The sequence below is a fragment of the Lithobates pipiens genome, unplaced genomic scaffold (assembly GCF_037356315.1).
Source record: "Lithobates pipiens isolate NorthernLeopardFrog02 unplaced genomic scaffold, aLitPip1_a1.2 Scaffold_13, whole genome shotgun sequence".
Classification (NCBI taxonomy): domain Eukaryota; kingdom Metazoa; phylum Chordata; class Amphibia; order Anura; family Ranidae; genus Lithobates; species Lithobates pipiens.
Window position 1 is genome coordinate 12702359 of NW_027507718.1, and position 17008 is coordinate 12719366.

The following is a 17008-nucleotide window of genomic DNA, read 5'->3' on the forward strand; positions in this document are numbered from 1 at the left end:
TGGCCATTAATTGCAATTGACTAGTACCTGGTGCATTTCAGTATGTACAGGGGAGAACTTGATTGTGGAAAACAAAGTATAATAAAAAAAATTGCCAATATTAATGAGTTATTGCACTGTGTGGGTTAATCGGTCACTGCATGTATAAAATTAAAAGAGAACACCAGATTACATGCTGAATTGTATCTGATAATATACCGTTCATGACATATCAGGAAGAGACTTACTTAATGTTATGTGCTCACTGCTCAGTTTACAATGCACAAGTCTGAACAGCATTGAAAGGGAGGAATAAAATACGCAATAAACACTTATGTCCTGGTACAAATGGAAAACTGTAAATCATTATGCTTTAATGTCATGATGCATTTATATAATTTATTCCACTGTGTCTATGAGAAAGTAGTTTGGCAACAGGCAAGGTTCCAAATGTAGCCAAACAAAATCTAGACTTTTTCTGAGGCAAAAGCGTGAACTAAAGTACAGTGGATGGCTTTTAAAATCCAATGAAGGGATACAAATGCTCCCAAGGGTACATTAAGGATCTGTAAAGCATTGATGATGGTACAGTGCAATGATTTTGGGGTTGCTGCCATGATGACAATTTGTTTAACCTTCCAAAGTCTGAAGAATTGTAATTATTCTAATAAACACATTTAAAGGGTTGCTCCACTTTCACTAAAAACATAATGAAAGCAAATATTTTTTTCCCTGAAACATTTTTTATCAATAGAGTTCTCTTTCCTAGAAGCTCAGGAAGTGTTTTTATTCAGTGTTAATAGCCACTATGACATTCTGCGTTGCTTGACAAATGTAGAGAATACCTGCATAGTGGCACAAGTTCAAAACAATGTTCTTTTATGGGAGCAAAGGTGTAAGCATTTACATGATACAGAGACAGGTGAACATTACTCAGACACTAACAAGACACTGACTGTCCAAAAGCACTCTGAGACAGTGTTGAGCAATGAAAATGGTAGGGGGTGAGCAATTTTTGTATGAAAACAGGAAAAAGCAGGGAGCAATAAAAAGCAACCAAATGCTGAATTAAGCAATGATGAGAAAGGCATATGCACACACAAAAAAAAAAAAAACAAAGCAAGAAAAAGTCACCTTTCTAAAAAGTACATGCCATTTTAAATTCCATAAAGGTAAACTATGAGTGTCCAAAGAAAGTTTAAAGGAAGACTAACAAGAAATCAAAATTACACACGGGGGGTACATTTTGTAAGTTTTCTATGTTTTTTTTAGCCACAGCTAAATTGTCAGATATGCCATTAAACATTGCCTTTAGGATAATGTCTTTTCTCCATACTAGGCAAAGCAACAGATTTATTGGCTGCTATCTTTCCCAGCTACACATCATCAACTACCCTTGGCTAACCCACCACTCTGACCATAAGAATAAGGCTGGCCATACACTACACAATTTTTGTATTTAATTTACTTTAGATTTACCTTCACCTATGTAGTGCAAGGGCCTGCTGACTGCATACAAAATTTAAAGATCGTTAACCTCCTATTGTATAGTTTTGGTAAATCTAATGGGAAATCGAACAAGAAAATGTAATACTATATGGCCAGCCTAAGAGAGGATGTCCTGTCTGAGCTTACCACTTGGAACCTACATAGGGCTGAGAACTATTTCCTGCCCACTGTGAAAGGACTGGATGCCTCAGAGACCAATCACTAAAGAACAATGTTGTTACATGGGAGGAAAGGTAATGAGTCCCATCACACGGCCCCAGAAGTCAAACGAAGAGGTGGGAAGTGAAGGAAAGGTGATAAGTTTAGTTGCATGGACCAAGCACAGATTCAGTTTGAAGCTCTTGGGGTCCCAAAGGAGCAATAATTCACTTTTCAAAAGAGATTTACTCCCATTCATGAATACCATAACAAGATGGAAATGACCATGGCTACCAGATGAGGAGTACAAAGACAAGTGTGTCTTGCCTACAGTCAAGCATGGTGGTGGGAGTGCCATGGTCTGGGGCTGCATGAGTGCTGCCGGCACTGGGAAGCTACAGTTTATTGAGGGAACCATGAATGTCAACATGCACTGTGACATACTGAAGCAGAGCATGATCCTCTCACTTCGGAGACTGGGCCACAGGGCAGTATTTCAACATGATAATGACTCCAGAAACATATCCAAGACAACCACTGCCTTGCTAAAGAAGCTGAGGGTAAAGGTGATGGACTGGCCAAGCATGTCTCCAGACCTAAACCCTATTGAGCATCTGTGGGGCATCCTCAAATGGAAGGTGGAGGAGTGCAAGGTCTCTAACATCCACTATCTCCGTGATGTTGTCATGGAGGAGTGGAAGAGGACTCCAGTGGCAACCTGTGAAGCTCTCGTGAACTTCATGCCCAAGAGGGTTAAGACACTGCTGGAAAATAATGGTGGCCACATAAAATATTGACACTTTAGGCCTAATTTGGACATTTTAACTTAGGAGTGTAGTCACTTTTGTTGCCTGCGATTTGGACATTAATGGCTGTGTGTTGAGTTATTTTGAGGGGGCAGCAAATTGACACTGTTATACAAGCTGTACACTCACTACTTTACACTGTAGCAAAGTGTAATTTCTTCAGTGTCATCACATGAAAAGATATAATAAAATATTTACAAAAATGTGAGGGGTGTACTCACTTTTGTGAGAAGCTGTATGTACTTTTCCACCGCAAAGACCACCAATCTTGAGAAATCAAGATGGCTTTATGTTTCCTAAACTAGGAAGAGCCTTCTTCAACATCCCTTGCAACCCCCTGTGATTATCTTACTGAATTTATCCACCAGTTTACAGGGAAGAACAGAATAAGGATAGAAGATAGGGAAGGGCTATCAAAATCTATACATTTTATTATTTTGTCATGCGCCGTCTAATCTCAATGCCCTAGGAATGAGGTCATGACTTCCTCATAGTATATAAAGCCCTATACCTAGCTGAATTTGATATTTTTTGTCAGGGCATTTATACAATTTTCAGATAAAGAATATTGATAAACTTCTGTTTTATTTACATAATAAAATATGGGCAAAAATATAGAAATTCACATTTTTGTTGGCACTGTACATAAACATATTGCATAACAGTTTTAACAGCTGTTTTTGCTGCGTTGTTTTTATAATGATCTTACTTTTAAAGCTAATGCTGTTTTCACATGACAGATGTAGGAATTCATTTTTTTAAAGCGCTGTCTGCCATAGTCTTCCTGACTTATACTGATTGGCTCAGTGCATTATTTCAGGGAACCAAATGAGTATTAGCCCAAGTTGCTCTACGAAGTATACACTCAAGAAAGGGGATCACTGAGAGCTTTGTTTCATATACAGTGATATGTTGGTCTTTTAAGAGACAAAAAAAAACTTTGGGAAAAAAACAATTTCCCAAAACATTGGGCATGCCTATGCCAAAAACTGAACATGTAATTATCCAGCGTAAATAGATATCTTCTAAAAAAAAAAAAAAAAGTTAGTTTTAGTGGAATATACCAGTTAATAGACCAGCATGAACTTAACTTTTACCTTATTGCTCTAGATGGAACAGATACATATTTTCTGCCTCTCCAGAGTAAGTACTGGCATACTGCCAAAGTTTACTTTTGTGTCTTCTGACTCAAAAGGAAGTCAGATGAATGGTGGTGGCAGCTGGAAAAGAGAGAATGAAGAACAAAGGAAAAAATTTGGGGACACACGGACCATTTGATCACATGTGATTAAATATCCAAAAATGTATTTGAAACTCATTATACAGTAAAGCCAGAAATGCAAAATTTGTGGCAGATCTACTTTAACTCACCTTCCTATAAAGCTGTGTGGAGACCACTGAAACAGTATTCAAAAAGGTATACCAGGACAACAAAGCCATTAATGTAGTTGTAAAGGCTGAAGTATTTTTTTTACCTTAATGCATTCTCTACATCAAGGTATTGTCAGCCCCCAGAGTTATCTATGAGTATCTATGAGCCTGATCTCGATCCAGCGCTGGATGAGTCTACTCATTGGACTCAGTGAGAGCAGGGGGATTTATTGGCTTTCACTGCTGTCAATCAAATCCAGTGGTGAAGCGGAGGGGGGAAGGGCAGAGCCACACTGTGTGTGTCTATAGACAAACACACAGCCTGGCTCGGGATCACGCCCATACATTTGCCACTATAGGAAGCGGCTTCCTATGGTGGCATAGATTAGGAGGAGCCAGAAGCACCAGCAGAGGACCCACAAAGAGGAGAATCAGGGCTGCTTTGTGCAAAACTATTGCACAGGGCAGTTAAGTATTATTTTGTTATTTAAAAAACAAAAAAAATCTTTACAATTACTTTAAATTCTATACGTTTTATATTTATATTACCAAAGAAAACTCAGTAAACATCACATAAAACCCTTTCATGTTTCATATTAATTTCAATTAACAGAAACTTGGAAAACTATCTAAAGCAGTGTTCAAAAGGCATTCTAGCCCATAGAAGTAAACTAACTTTGATGTCAAATCAAACTTGATATCTTGGGATTAGACTTATGCTGGATCAGAAGCGAAATTTCCCAGCAGTAGAACAAATGCTTTCTGCCGAAGCTTTGCAAGATGAGAATTTTTACTGTGCCAATCGTTTTTTTTTTTTTACATATTAGATATTCCAATAGTAATAAAAAAGAACAATCCTAAAAAAAAAAAAAACACACCACAGATGCACCACACTGTCTGCAGTCTAAATACATTCTATTCAAGTTCCCAAGAATTTTTAACTGACACTATTATATGGACTTCCAAAAAACCCGGATGTTCCTAAAATCATATAAAGTTATTATAGACTACATATAGAGACACTTTGCTACTATTGGGTTGATTTACTAAAGGCAAATAGAGTGTGCACCTTGCAAGCGCTGCTGCACTAATTTTCCTCTTAGCAAATGTGGTTAAGCTCTGTTGATTCCCTATCGTCGAAACATGAACAAGCAAAAATGTTTTTTTGTTTTTTGTTTTTCCCTTGCACCTGATTGGGTATTCTTCACAAAGTGAGGCTTTACCACATTTACACTTACTTTTTTTACTTGTACTTGCAAAATACACATTCTATTTGCCTTTAGTAAATCACCCCCTATGAGTTATGTTAAAATAAAGTATTTAGTAATAACCTAAGTTTTTAGTTTGATAACAAAAGTTTAAAGATATAAATCATAAATTTTAGTATCTCACTTTTTCTTGAAGTCCTCCTAGTTTAAAGTATACCTAAAGTCACATTATATTTATTCCTTTAGAAAGTTTCCTCTCTACTCTCAGTATTTTAGGCACTTTCAACAGATCATTTAAAGCAGAGCTTCATTCATTTTTTTATTTCTCACAGCCCCACTACATGGGTTACCTGCTCTTTTTGTCTAGGGGCACACTGAAAGGGTATACTTACCCAATTCTTCGATCCTCCGGAAAACCCACTCCCCATGTCCAGAGGTGGACTGTTCCTGCCATGCTCATGTCCAGAGCCCTGTCTATGGGCGTCTATGGGCGTGATGACATCAGAAACAGTCCATTCACAAGACTGCTATTGTGCCACTCGGGCAGGAGCAGCAGTGACCAGTCTTGTGCTCAGAGGATCGGTGTATTAGGTAAGTATATCTCCACTCTGAAATCCTCTAGACAAAAACAAGCAGTTAACCCATGCAGTGCAGGCACAGCCCCACGACATGGGAGAATGTTTCTTTTTATGCCTGGAGTTCTTTTTTAAACTTATTTAGTATGCAGCCTCTTTATCATTACATTCTTGCCTCTGTTTTGGTTTAACCTGTGCCATCACTGCTGCAGGGTGACTCCTTTTTCTTGCTGCATCCTATGGAGTCAACCTTGTATGCAAGGACTAGTGTTGTGTCTCTCTACACAGTGTACATCAATAGAAACACACAACCTAGAATGACAGCACTCCCCTGCCCCCCCCCCCCCCCCCCCATCTTATTACCTTCATCAACAGACTGGCAGCAGCATTGAAAAGTTGTAAACTGCAAGTGCTGGGGTAAGAATTTTAACACGGGGGGGGGGGGGGGGGTTATGCAAACTAGAAGTGCAAAGTGCACTTGAAATTGCACTGGAAGATCTGAGGGGGACATGCAAGGAAAATAAAAAACAGCATTTTAGCTTACACATGGTTGGATGATAAAATCAGCAGAGCTTCCCCTGATTATAGATCTACCCCTCAGATTTACAGCGACTGCACTTCCAACTGCACTTTCAGTGCAATTTCAAGCGCACGTTGCACTTGTAGTTTGCACTTGTAGTGCAAAGTGGATTTGCCTTTCGTAAATAACCCCCATAGTTTACTGGGGAATGTTCATTTTACTATGCTTAATGTTAAGCTAAAAATGCTGAGAATTTAATAATACTTTAGACATCAAATGTTTATAGGCAAAGGAATGAGAATAAATACACTTGTCAGACATAAGAGGCCAATTTATTTTGAGTGCAGTTTGACACCAAATTATGCATACTACTGATCAGTCCAAAATAAAAAAAAAGAGAAATGACAATGTGAAAAGTGCAATAACCAACAGCATCCAAGATTTTACCATTTATCATTACAGAGCAATTAGAATTATAAAAGCTGATTCCTAGTTACTATTGGATACTGTGCTTTGCACAGTGTTTTTTGCCTTATTAAAGTGAACCTTTCACTTCTCCAAACATTTAAGCAAAATTGTACTTTCACAGTCTGCTCTACCAGCTTTTTCAAATCCACTCCTTGTTTCCCAAAAGTTACAGCCCAAGTATAATAAAAGTGCATGGTAACCTATCTCTCCCTTCCAGGTACTGGTCTATGAATCTTCCTGACTGTCATAGAACGAGTAAAGGTGTCTTTGATGGTTAAGCTATTGCTAATAGCCTAGGTAATCCTTCTCTACACTGTGCAAATAGCAATACTGCAGAAAACATGAAGAGGTGCAGCGCTTATTAAATAAACGTCCAATAAGTCATTTAAAGTTCAGGAAGAGCCAAAACACTTCTTGAGATGAATACTGGTATGCTGGATAGAAAAAGCCATCACCAACACCCAATAGTACTGACTCTTATGCCCCATACACACGGTCGGAAATTCAGACGGAAAATCAATCATGTGTTGGCTCTATCGGACTTTTTCCGTTCGAATTTCCGACGGAAAAATTTTGAGTGCTGGACCTAAAATTTTCAGACAACAAGATCCAATCTGACTTTTTATGATCGTGTGTAGAGAATTCCGATGGACAAAGTGCCACGCATGCTCAGAATAAATTACGAGACGAAAGCTATTGGTTACTGGCCTCTACGTAGTTCCTTTGTACGTTTTGTATGTCACTTCGTTCCGAACGATCGGATTTTCCAACAACTTTGTCTGACCGTGTGTATGCAACACAAGTTTCGGACAAAATCCTTTGAAAAAATTAGACGGATTTTGTGGTCAGAATGTCCGACCGTGTGTACAGGGCATGAACCTAAATCAAATGGATTTGCACAGGGTATGGTTAAATGATGGAAACAGCGATCATCACAAGCAGATAAAACCACTCCGCCAGAGGTATGCTGATCAATGCACAAGTATGGATATCAATACTCTAATCTTGCCATAGACTGCCAGGAAGACCAATGGATAGACCTCACCTCAGTACTGGTAATGGTCTGGCTCTCCATGGACGGGGAAGAAGCTCTGATCTCTGCTCTCAGACTGTGGGTAAATGCACCTGGGTGAGAGCAATATGGCAGAGCCTAATGGTGAAAACATTGGATCTCAGGAGGCAGATAGGAAGGCCATTTGTTTATTGATATAATACACTTAGTTACATTTTGACAGCAGTTTTTTTACACATTGGCAAAGCTTTTCCCACTAAAGGGGAAGTTCTGCTTCATGTCCCCCTTCTTCTTTTGGAACTTCTTTTTTCTGGTGGCAGCAGATCGCCTAGTCTATTTTACCTGAATTTCGGCACCCCATCCCTCCCCCCCCCCCCCGCCTGCAGCCTTCAGGAATATGTCACAGTTTCCATCAGGCTACAGACTATTCACACAGCGCGGTGCGACTCACTTGAAAGCTGCGAGGATTGACAGCCAGGAACCCAAAGATTGGCAAAGAACTAGTGAGTGAAGAATCGCTTTAAGTAAGTCCATTTTCCTTTTTGAAGATTTGCATAGTTTCCTTACGCTATTTAAGCTTGGTGGTTTGTGTAATTAATTATGGCTAAGTGAAGACCAAACTTAGATTAAGACTTTCATACATCAACCACATTGGGTCCCATGCTACATCTGGGAGTACTATATTAAGGATAGCCAGGGATGGACACATTGCAAAGTTAACTCTACAATCTTCCATCTTCAAAATGTCTACTGAGTGCTGGATATCATCATATCAATCGCTCTTGACTCAGAGATTATAGATGCTGATGCTCACTAGTGAATTTCAAATCTTGCTAGCCATCTAAACTCAGTATATGAAGTAAATTGCTTGGGTGTCATAGGGAATAGCATGTACAGTGACCATGACAATTACTCCATGGTTCATAACTAATCACAAGCACGAAACAGCAACAACAGAAGCACAAAATAATATATCTGATGAAATATGATATTGAAATGGTATGGCTATTTGTTGCTATTTATTGCATTACTAATGATGTGTTTTCTAGCAACTAAATGAAAAAGTTAATTATATGTTAATTCCCACTCACCCACCCAGCTCACAATAGAAATAATACATTATATGTACCATAAAATCCAGGGTCAGTAATTGGGCCACCTAAAACACAAAAACAAAAAAAAGAACAAAGAGAACATATGTGAGAATAATCTCATGTTTTACTGTATTTTATTTTACTTTTTCTTATCAATATAAAGCATCTATGAATATGTGGCCACATGGCCACTCATGATGCCAGTAATATATGTTTATATTACTAATGAGCATCGGAATTCCATTAAATTATTCATGTTTCAGTTGTCTCAGAAAGGAAATATTCTTTTTGCAAGGCCATTTTCTAAACTTTTCCTTTTCTCCTCTGGCTTTGGAAATCAGTAAAATACACACACAGGAAGAATCACTAAATTTAGAACTTCTGTGTGCTTTCCTCTAGGAAAACTGGGGTACTTCTCATCATAGAGGTGGTGCCTGACAATATATATCTATATCTATAGGTATATATCTATAGATATATATCTATATCTATAGATATATATATTTATTACATGGATTCGCCTAAACCAAGGATAATTTGGTTTCTTCGCAAAGGTATGTGGCAAATCAATAAAAAGCAACAATGGAGCAGTAGCAGCAGCAGCAGCAGCACGATAACAGCAACCACAACAACTACAGTCAATTTAATTGCAGTGACATAAAGGCAATTAACACAGAACAAACACATTTCTAATTGTTTGCTTTTATTTAGTTAGGCAAACAGTAGTAATTGGCAAAAGGCAAAAATCAGAAATTATATTTCACTTGGGTCACCATACTTCAGTAAAATCTGGTTGCTAACTGGACAGTGTAGCACCTTGTGCTTAAGACAAAGATAAAAGATGCCATTGCTGACCATTCCTTCTGAAAATGAAAGGCTGCCATGGAGATTAATTTATTTAAATTACTAAAGAGGTAAAAATTGCTTATTTAACTTCAAAGCTGTTTGGACTGCAGTCATGTGGAAAGAATTTTTTTTTTTTATTCCCTTGCATGTGATATGGTATATACAATTTGAACACAGCAAAAACATATTCACTAAACTACTTGAACATTCACTTTGTTATGCATTGTAAACACTGTCCACCTATTAGTAGATCAATAATGTTCACTTAATCCATAGGTCGAAATTTGGCTGGTTCAGTAGAAACAGGATGTTTTTTGATCCATCTATGGCCATTCTTGTTCATGGGAAGTTGATCTAATGATCCATTTCACATGAACAGGTTTGTTTGAAAATGTGTGTTTGATCTGTGCTGCAGCCTATAGGCTGCAGTGCTGATCAGTTTATTATGACAGTGGAGGAGATCCCACTGTTAAACTACAACAACATAGCGGGGAGGATTCCCCCATTACTTCACTTGTATGGATGGGGAAATCTGTTCAGTTTTTCTTGATCAATCCACTGGCTGGTTGAAAAGAAATGAGCCATGTATGGCCAGCTTTACTGACCTGAAACAACAATACAGATACTAGGGGCTGACTTTATATATCTTTCCACCCTAGGCTAAGGCTTCATTTACACTTGGCTGTCATTGGCTAAGGCTTCATGTACACTTTTGCCACATTTTGCATTTTCCCATGACCAGCAGTCAAAATGTTCCTATCCTGAACATGATTCATTTCAACTTTCTTTGAGGGAAGCTGATGGAGGTTGAACCTCATCTAACCACAGCAGCTCCTGAACTCTGCTAAAAGCCTATGTGTACATTGGAACATAAGCTCTTATGGAGTTGAGTTTAGGAGCTTTGGCAAGAAAAACGCCAAAAGCTCCTAAACTCAAGTTTAGGAGCTGCTGGTGTATGTGAAGCCTAACTATCTATGTTCAACTTCCTTCTGGCAAATGAATAGCCATAGTTCACACTGAAGCCTATTAGACACAATCAGAAAATCGGACCAAAATACCACTTTCTGGAGCGTTCATACAATAATCTGATCGTTAGTACACAGCTTTTGAGAGCCGATCACAGCAGTCCATACAAAATTATCTGAAGAGACAACGCAAAAAATGTTCTTGTATGATACCAGATCATACCATTTTCATTCAATCAGTACAGTATTTGTACAATTAGAAGAGCAAGACCATGCATGCTTGGAAATTAAAAAATATATTACAATACAATACAACACATTACATCTCTTCCGAAGTTGTATTCTGTCCTACGAGAATTTTTGTAAGCTTAATAAACTCTTCATTTTTGATATGAGACTAGCTTGCAAAAAAAGACCCCTCTTTAGAAAAAGTATTTCATAACCTTTGTAACTACTGTTCCCAAACTAGTTATTTTAAAACATTGGAACTAACTGGTACCACCTAGTTTAGATAAATGCATCAATGAAATTAACAATTTGGAAACTGCCAATTAAAAGTTTTCCTTTTCCCTCTAAAGATGACATTTTACAAAAAAATAGGGTTCAACTGACTGCCCGTTACAAACACTTTAAAAAAAATACTGTACACTGGAGGCAATCTGAAAAAAATACCCATTCTGTAATAAAAGAATAATTACCTCATCCATACCTTTTTATGTTTCTCCCCCTTTCTCCTCTTTTCCTTATCAGTCTGTTATCACCTATACATTAGTAATCTAAACTGTTTCAACAGTCATTGTAACTCTATATGCCCCCATCAGGATGGATGTGGGATTCCTCCCACTGTGCTAATGTAATCTGATAGCGGGGAGACTTCCCAATTATCACAATACACTATAGCCAGTGCTGCTGATTAAGTGGTAAAAATCCAACAGGGTGAATGTACAGAAGTCATTTGGTAGATTGACCTCTATACATCCTCCCTGTGCATACTCGGATTGACATTGGGCCAGTCCTTGCTAAACCGGTCAAATTTCAGTCCATGTATGGCTGGCTTAACTCTTCTTGTACATCTTATATCTCAATTAAAAAAGAGTATTTAAAACAAACCCTAATAAATAAATAATAAAAAAGACATCATTGAAAAACATTCCACTTCAAGCTGAAATAAGATAGAATGGAAGAAATACTGCCCTCAATAGATCTAGAACTGACCACTAAAATGGTAGGCAAACCATCTCTCTATTGTGGTATCATCTTAGTTCTAGTGTATGGACTTAAAGTTGGTAAACTATCACCACACTATTCCACCAATAAAAATGCACAAATTGATCAGGGGTACTAACAGATATCAACATTTATGAGTGGCTATGTTCTGCCCTTGAAAACCCTTCTTACACTTATTCAGTGTTTCTGATCTACATACATGTTCCTGACTGATACAGAAATTAATAAAGCTAGAGGTTAATGTAGCAGTCTGGCAACTAGCATTTTCAGAAGGAACTCAACCATGGCAAATTCTATAATTCTCTCATTAGGTGTATACTATATAAAAAGTTTTAATGGTATATTTAGCATTAATATATGGAAAAGGTTTTAGTGTTACATTGCATAAAAAAGTCAAATGTAGACAAATAATGCATCAGAGAATTTGAACACTCATATTGTCTTTGACTAATCATACAGAATTAGGGAACGTATAAGAAAAAATACTTCTAAAGCAAACAAAAGCCCATCGACATAGGCACTATTGATGGGGAGCAGTGACTACTGCATGAATGTCTGTTTGGGGCAATAAGATGTTGTTTTTAATATAAAATATTAAGTGTGAACAAGCTCAAAAGAAGTGTGATACATCTTATGAAAACTTAAATTGTAGGTAAACCATATTAATTAACTTGTCTTATTTGCTACCTTTTGGTTTGTTAAATATACCATAGGAAGCATGTTGTCAAAGGAATAGATCCCTAAGCTGCACATCATGAAGCAGACCCATATGCATGAAGTGAGATGAATGGCAGCCTCAGCCCAGACTCCAGCCAGGCAACGACCCCAGTGCATTTCGCTCTGCCCCATGGAGCTTAATCATAGGGCTGAGGTTGCGGTTCATCTCACTTCATGCACATTGGTCTGCTTCATGATGTGCAGCTTCTAGACCTTTTCTTTTGACATTGCTGCAGCTTAGAGTTGGGACGAGCTCCCTGTCCCTGCCTGCACTCACAGCAGTGTAGTTGGACTTTATCTCTCTACCTGAGCGGCACCTACATTTTTGTCTTTTTGGGTCATAGGAAGCATATTGTTATATGTGTTCTATCAATGCAAAATATACCTATTGATCATGTCAGGAACTTGGAGCTGGTCTGTATCTAGTACTCCCCACCTGTGTTGTCTCATATAGCTTTCCCAGTCATTATCTTGGGACTACTGAATGATTAGCCTTTATGTTTTGGATATAGGAGAGTAGGTGGGTCTCAGTTGCTTGGCAAGAGACAACTGGGCAGGACTAAAAACATGTCAGTCCAAATTCAGGCTGCAGACCCCAGCCTGAATTTGGAGTTGAGTGCATTTCTGAAATATCAATATCAGTATTTTTTCTGTGCTTGCAGGTCTATAAAGGGATTGCATTTGGGGAAATGTGCATATTTAAAGAGATAAACTGCATATATGTTTATTTTATTTTGTGGTGACATGCACTTTAAATCTTTTGTTGGTTTTGAAATGCAACAATTGTAAAGAGAAGGAAGAATAAACACTTAAACTGGGAAAATAGGCTGATACAGTGAGAGCAATTTGCTAATGACAGGCGTTAGAGCAAGACAGAGTACCATGTGTAAGGAAGAGCTATTAAATTAGGTTGGGATAGAATGTACTGCTAAGTGTACATTAATTATAGCATATAGGAAAAATCAAGAGAGACACTAATCAAAAGATTTAAATTTGAATGCCAAGAACTGAGTTACATGGAAGTACATTTTAGAATTGAAAATTGCAGCATAAAAATTCCTTACTGAGCTAATAATCACTGCAGGATCTCAGTAAGGATGTCCATTTAAAATGCTTTATTTCTTTCATGCAGACATGCAATATTTTCTGAGAGAATATCATGTTGGCATGAAGTCATTGGAATGAAAAGCTCTCATGTTACCCAATTCAAAAAAATGATGAGAAATTAGGAAAATAAGAACAGCCAGCAACCATTTAACATATACCTTTAGTTAATCCGACTGAAAAAATATACAATTTTAGCAATATTCTGGAAAGTAGTGCAAAGAATACCCATTATGGTCAATTGGGTTTCAATTTACTGAAGTCTTTACAGTCCAACAAGGATTTCTGTTTAGCTTCTCTGGGTTATTGAACTTTGCACATACTGTAGTCATTGCTCATCAATGGCTTACTGAACAGTTGTGTCAGTCAAGCACCTCTAGCAAATAATGAAACTCAAATACTGTACATATGAAGCTTATGTACTGCCTATATATTTTCCACATAAGATATGCACTAAAACGTCTGAAGTTCATTTTATTATACAAGAACAATAAAACAGATATACATTAATTAAATCCTGTTAAAATACCACACTATTAATGGAGGTGGTGCCCCAAAAAACAATTCTTTTTTTTCAGTTATCATTTTACTAGTGCTCTTACTACTTATGACAGTAAGTCATGAATAATTCATTTACAATTCTATTCTTACTATCCTATCCTTCCTTGCATCCTTTCTATCATATCTTATATCCTGCTAATTGTATTATATTATTAAACAGAAATGGACAGAAACACAGCCACTTACTGGGAACACAGGTACATGTTACCCTCTGTTCCCCTTTCAACTTACAACTCCTGGGCCTGTTCCAATCACTGCAACATCCATCCTGTGTCTGCTATGCCCACTCCACACTCTTTCCTGCTCTGTTTGCTGCGTCTATTGTACCTCCCCTCCCCACTTTTTACAATCTGCCCTCTCCACTCCCTTCCCCATCATGGCCACTCAGCACATATGCCTACACGGTGCAGGATCGTTGTCAGACTGATAGCTTAATCCATCACATTATACTGGGAGATCGGCTTTTCTGTGTAATGTGTAGGGGTGAGCTATTATTTTAACAACGCTTCACAGTGAGCCCCTGATCTCATCACCACTGGCAAGACACAGCAGAAGGGGAGAAGATCAGTGAACTTCAATTTATCACTCTCCTCCACAAAAACTGAACATATAAGTGCTTAGCACTTGGCACATTTGAGTTCAAAACTGTACTATGCCAGTTCTCTGAGCCAGCTCAGATATGAACTAGGGACTTGGTGTGCCCAGTCTATATTTGGTGGACACAGAGGTGTCATCAGGGGTTTAACAGACCTTAGATGTTTTCATAAAAAGCACCCGTCACTACAGTAAAAAAAAAAAAGAAGAAAAAGAAAGAAAACACACTGTCTGCTATTATACCCACCTTATTCCTTTCCTGCACATATTGTCTCCGACACACCCTTAGCACCCATTTATTGCACCTACTGCAAAACCCACATACCCACTGCATTTTTTTTCGGAACATTCTGCCTACCCTCATACACTCTGTACTTCTATACCATACATACTCCCGCCCATATCACCCTTCACACTCCTTTATTGCACATACTGCCGCCTTATAACTTCTGCACTTCTGTCCTCAATTACTGCCCTTATAACCTGCACACTACTCTACTTCACACACTGCCTGTCCTCATAGTCTTAAAATGGTTGTAAGCCCATTGAAGTGACTAGCTTCAAGTGATAAACAGAGATGAAACAAATTATCCTACATAAGTTGTATCGGCTTATCTGCACCGCTCTCTCTAGAAGGTAGGGGAGGGGATGTGACATCACACACTACACAGCATAGTGCAGGGAACTGAGTGTAATCAATACCTGTGCGAATTTCTTTCCTGTAACATCGGTTGCAGGAAAGAAATGTACATGGTTCCCTCATCAACACAAACAGGTCAGTCAATAATTATCTTCTCCTGGCAGGGGGTGGGGGAAGCCAGGAGAAGATAGCCTGGTATAGATTGAGGGGTGGGGGCTTGTGTTGTTCTTTTTCACATTTTTGTATTGCCGGCAATGTTTTTATTTTCATTCAGCTATCAACAGAGAAGCCCATTGACAGCTGATGACTCATCCCTTGTTAAGAACACAGTGTCCGGTTCCCGGCCCGCTCTTTAACAATCAGCTATCCACTTTGCCCTGATTGGGGAAAGCCTTGCACCTGGCCAGCGGTAAGGTTCATTGCTTCAGTCTATCAGGGCTTAGAATGCACCGTGCAGTGGGCAGTGCATTGTCGGGCGCCCAGTGGGCGAACATTCTGCCGAGCGCCCCGCAAATTCAGGTGTTTGCCGAAAACGCAAACGGGCAATGTTCAGCCCAAATTTATGCTCGGTCCGAACTGCTTGCCCAACACTATTTATTGACCATTATAAGCACCCCTGACAGTGTTAAATGCTTTGTCTCAACCCTATAACTGCAATTTTGTATGGATAGCTTGGTCTATTAAAAGAAGTTGAAAAATAACAGATTTACTGGCTGGATTACCAGGTGAAAATAATGGAAAAAACACCTAAAAAAGAAAATGAATGCAGCCACCACATCTAAGAATTGGTGAAATGCAATTTAATACATTTTTGGTTTGGGTTTATTACCACTTTCATAGACTTTTAAGATGAATTTTATACTCACTCTGGTCATCTGGAACCTGTAGTTTTTGTCCCTTTTCTTGACAAAATCTCTTTATCTTTGTCAGACTGGACAGTGATCTTTGGTGAACAGCAATTTTAAAGTCTTTCCAGATTCTCAATTAAATTGAGACCTAGGCTTTGATTGGGTCATTCTAAGACATTCAGGCTCCTGTATTGAATCGCTCATTGTAGCTTTGGCTGTAGGGGCCTTTTTATATAACAGGGTATGTAACATTTGCCAAACATTTCCTGTAGGTGAGTAAGCCGCTGCTATTTAAAATCAATGCATCAGGAAGGTACACCTTCAGTGAATGTTTAGTGAATGTCACATTCACTTTTTTATATGGTTACCCCATAGAATAACTTAATTACAAGCGGTTGCAATATACACAAAGTTCAAATGTCTCTGTAAAATACATTGTTTTCCATGTGACGTTCTGTATTTTTAACTAAAAATTCTATACATAAAACTTTTAACCATGAGTAAAAAAAAGTCCAAAATATTAATAAAAACAACGAGAAGTCCCAAAAATGCAAACAATTTCAGATTTGTAAAACATAAACAATCACAACTGGACAATCAAAAGCCATTACTTCTTGCACTGTGTTCATATTAAATGATTCCCCATGACTATAGATCGCACTCATAAGTGAAGTGAAGAGTATATAGCATTTATAGCTGTATAGCATATACCACAATGAGACAACCAACACGATTTACTGTCAGGATGGTGTTCTCAGAACAACAAGTAGTTTTGGCTTTCCATCACACAGAGCATTTGGAGCTAAGGCCAGAAAGTTCAAATCAG

The 17008-nt window shown here is 38.2% G+C and overlaps 1 protein-coding gene across 8 annotated transcripts in view; it reads right to left on the reverse strand.

Moving 5' to 3' along the window:
• Positions 1–17008, reverse strand: part of NTRK2 (neurotrophic receptor tyrosine kinase 2) — a 312631-nt gene that overhangs the window by 227490 nt on the left and 68133 nt on the right. For 6 of the 8 annotated variants that reach the window (XM_077474847.1, XM_077474852.1, XM_077474845.1 and 3 more), the window contains exon 10: positions 8716–8745. The exons of the other annotated variants lie outside the window; for them this stretch is intronic. In XM_077474847.1, the coding sequence (XP_077330973.1) occupies positions 8716–8745 (30 nt within the window). The remainder of the gene's footprint in view (positions 1–8715; positions 8746–17008) is intronic. 8 annotated transcript variants of the gene reach the window in all.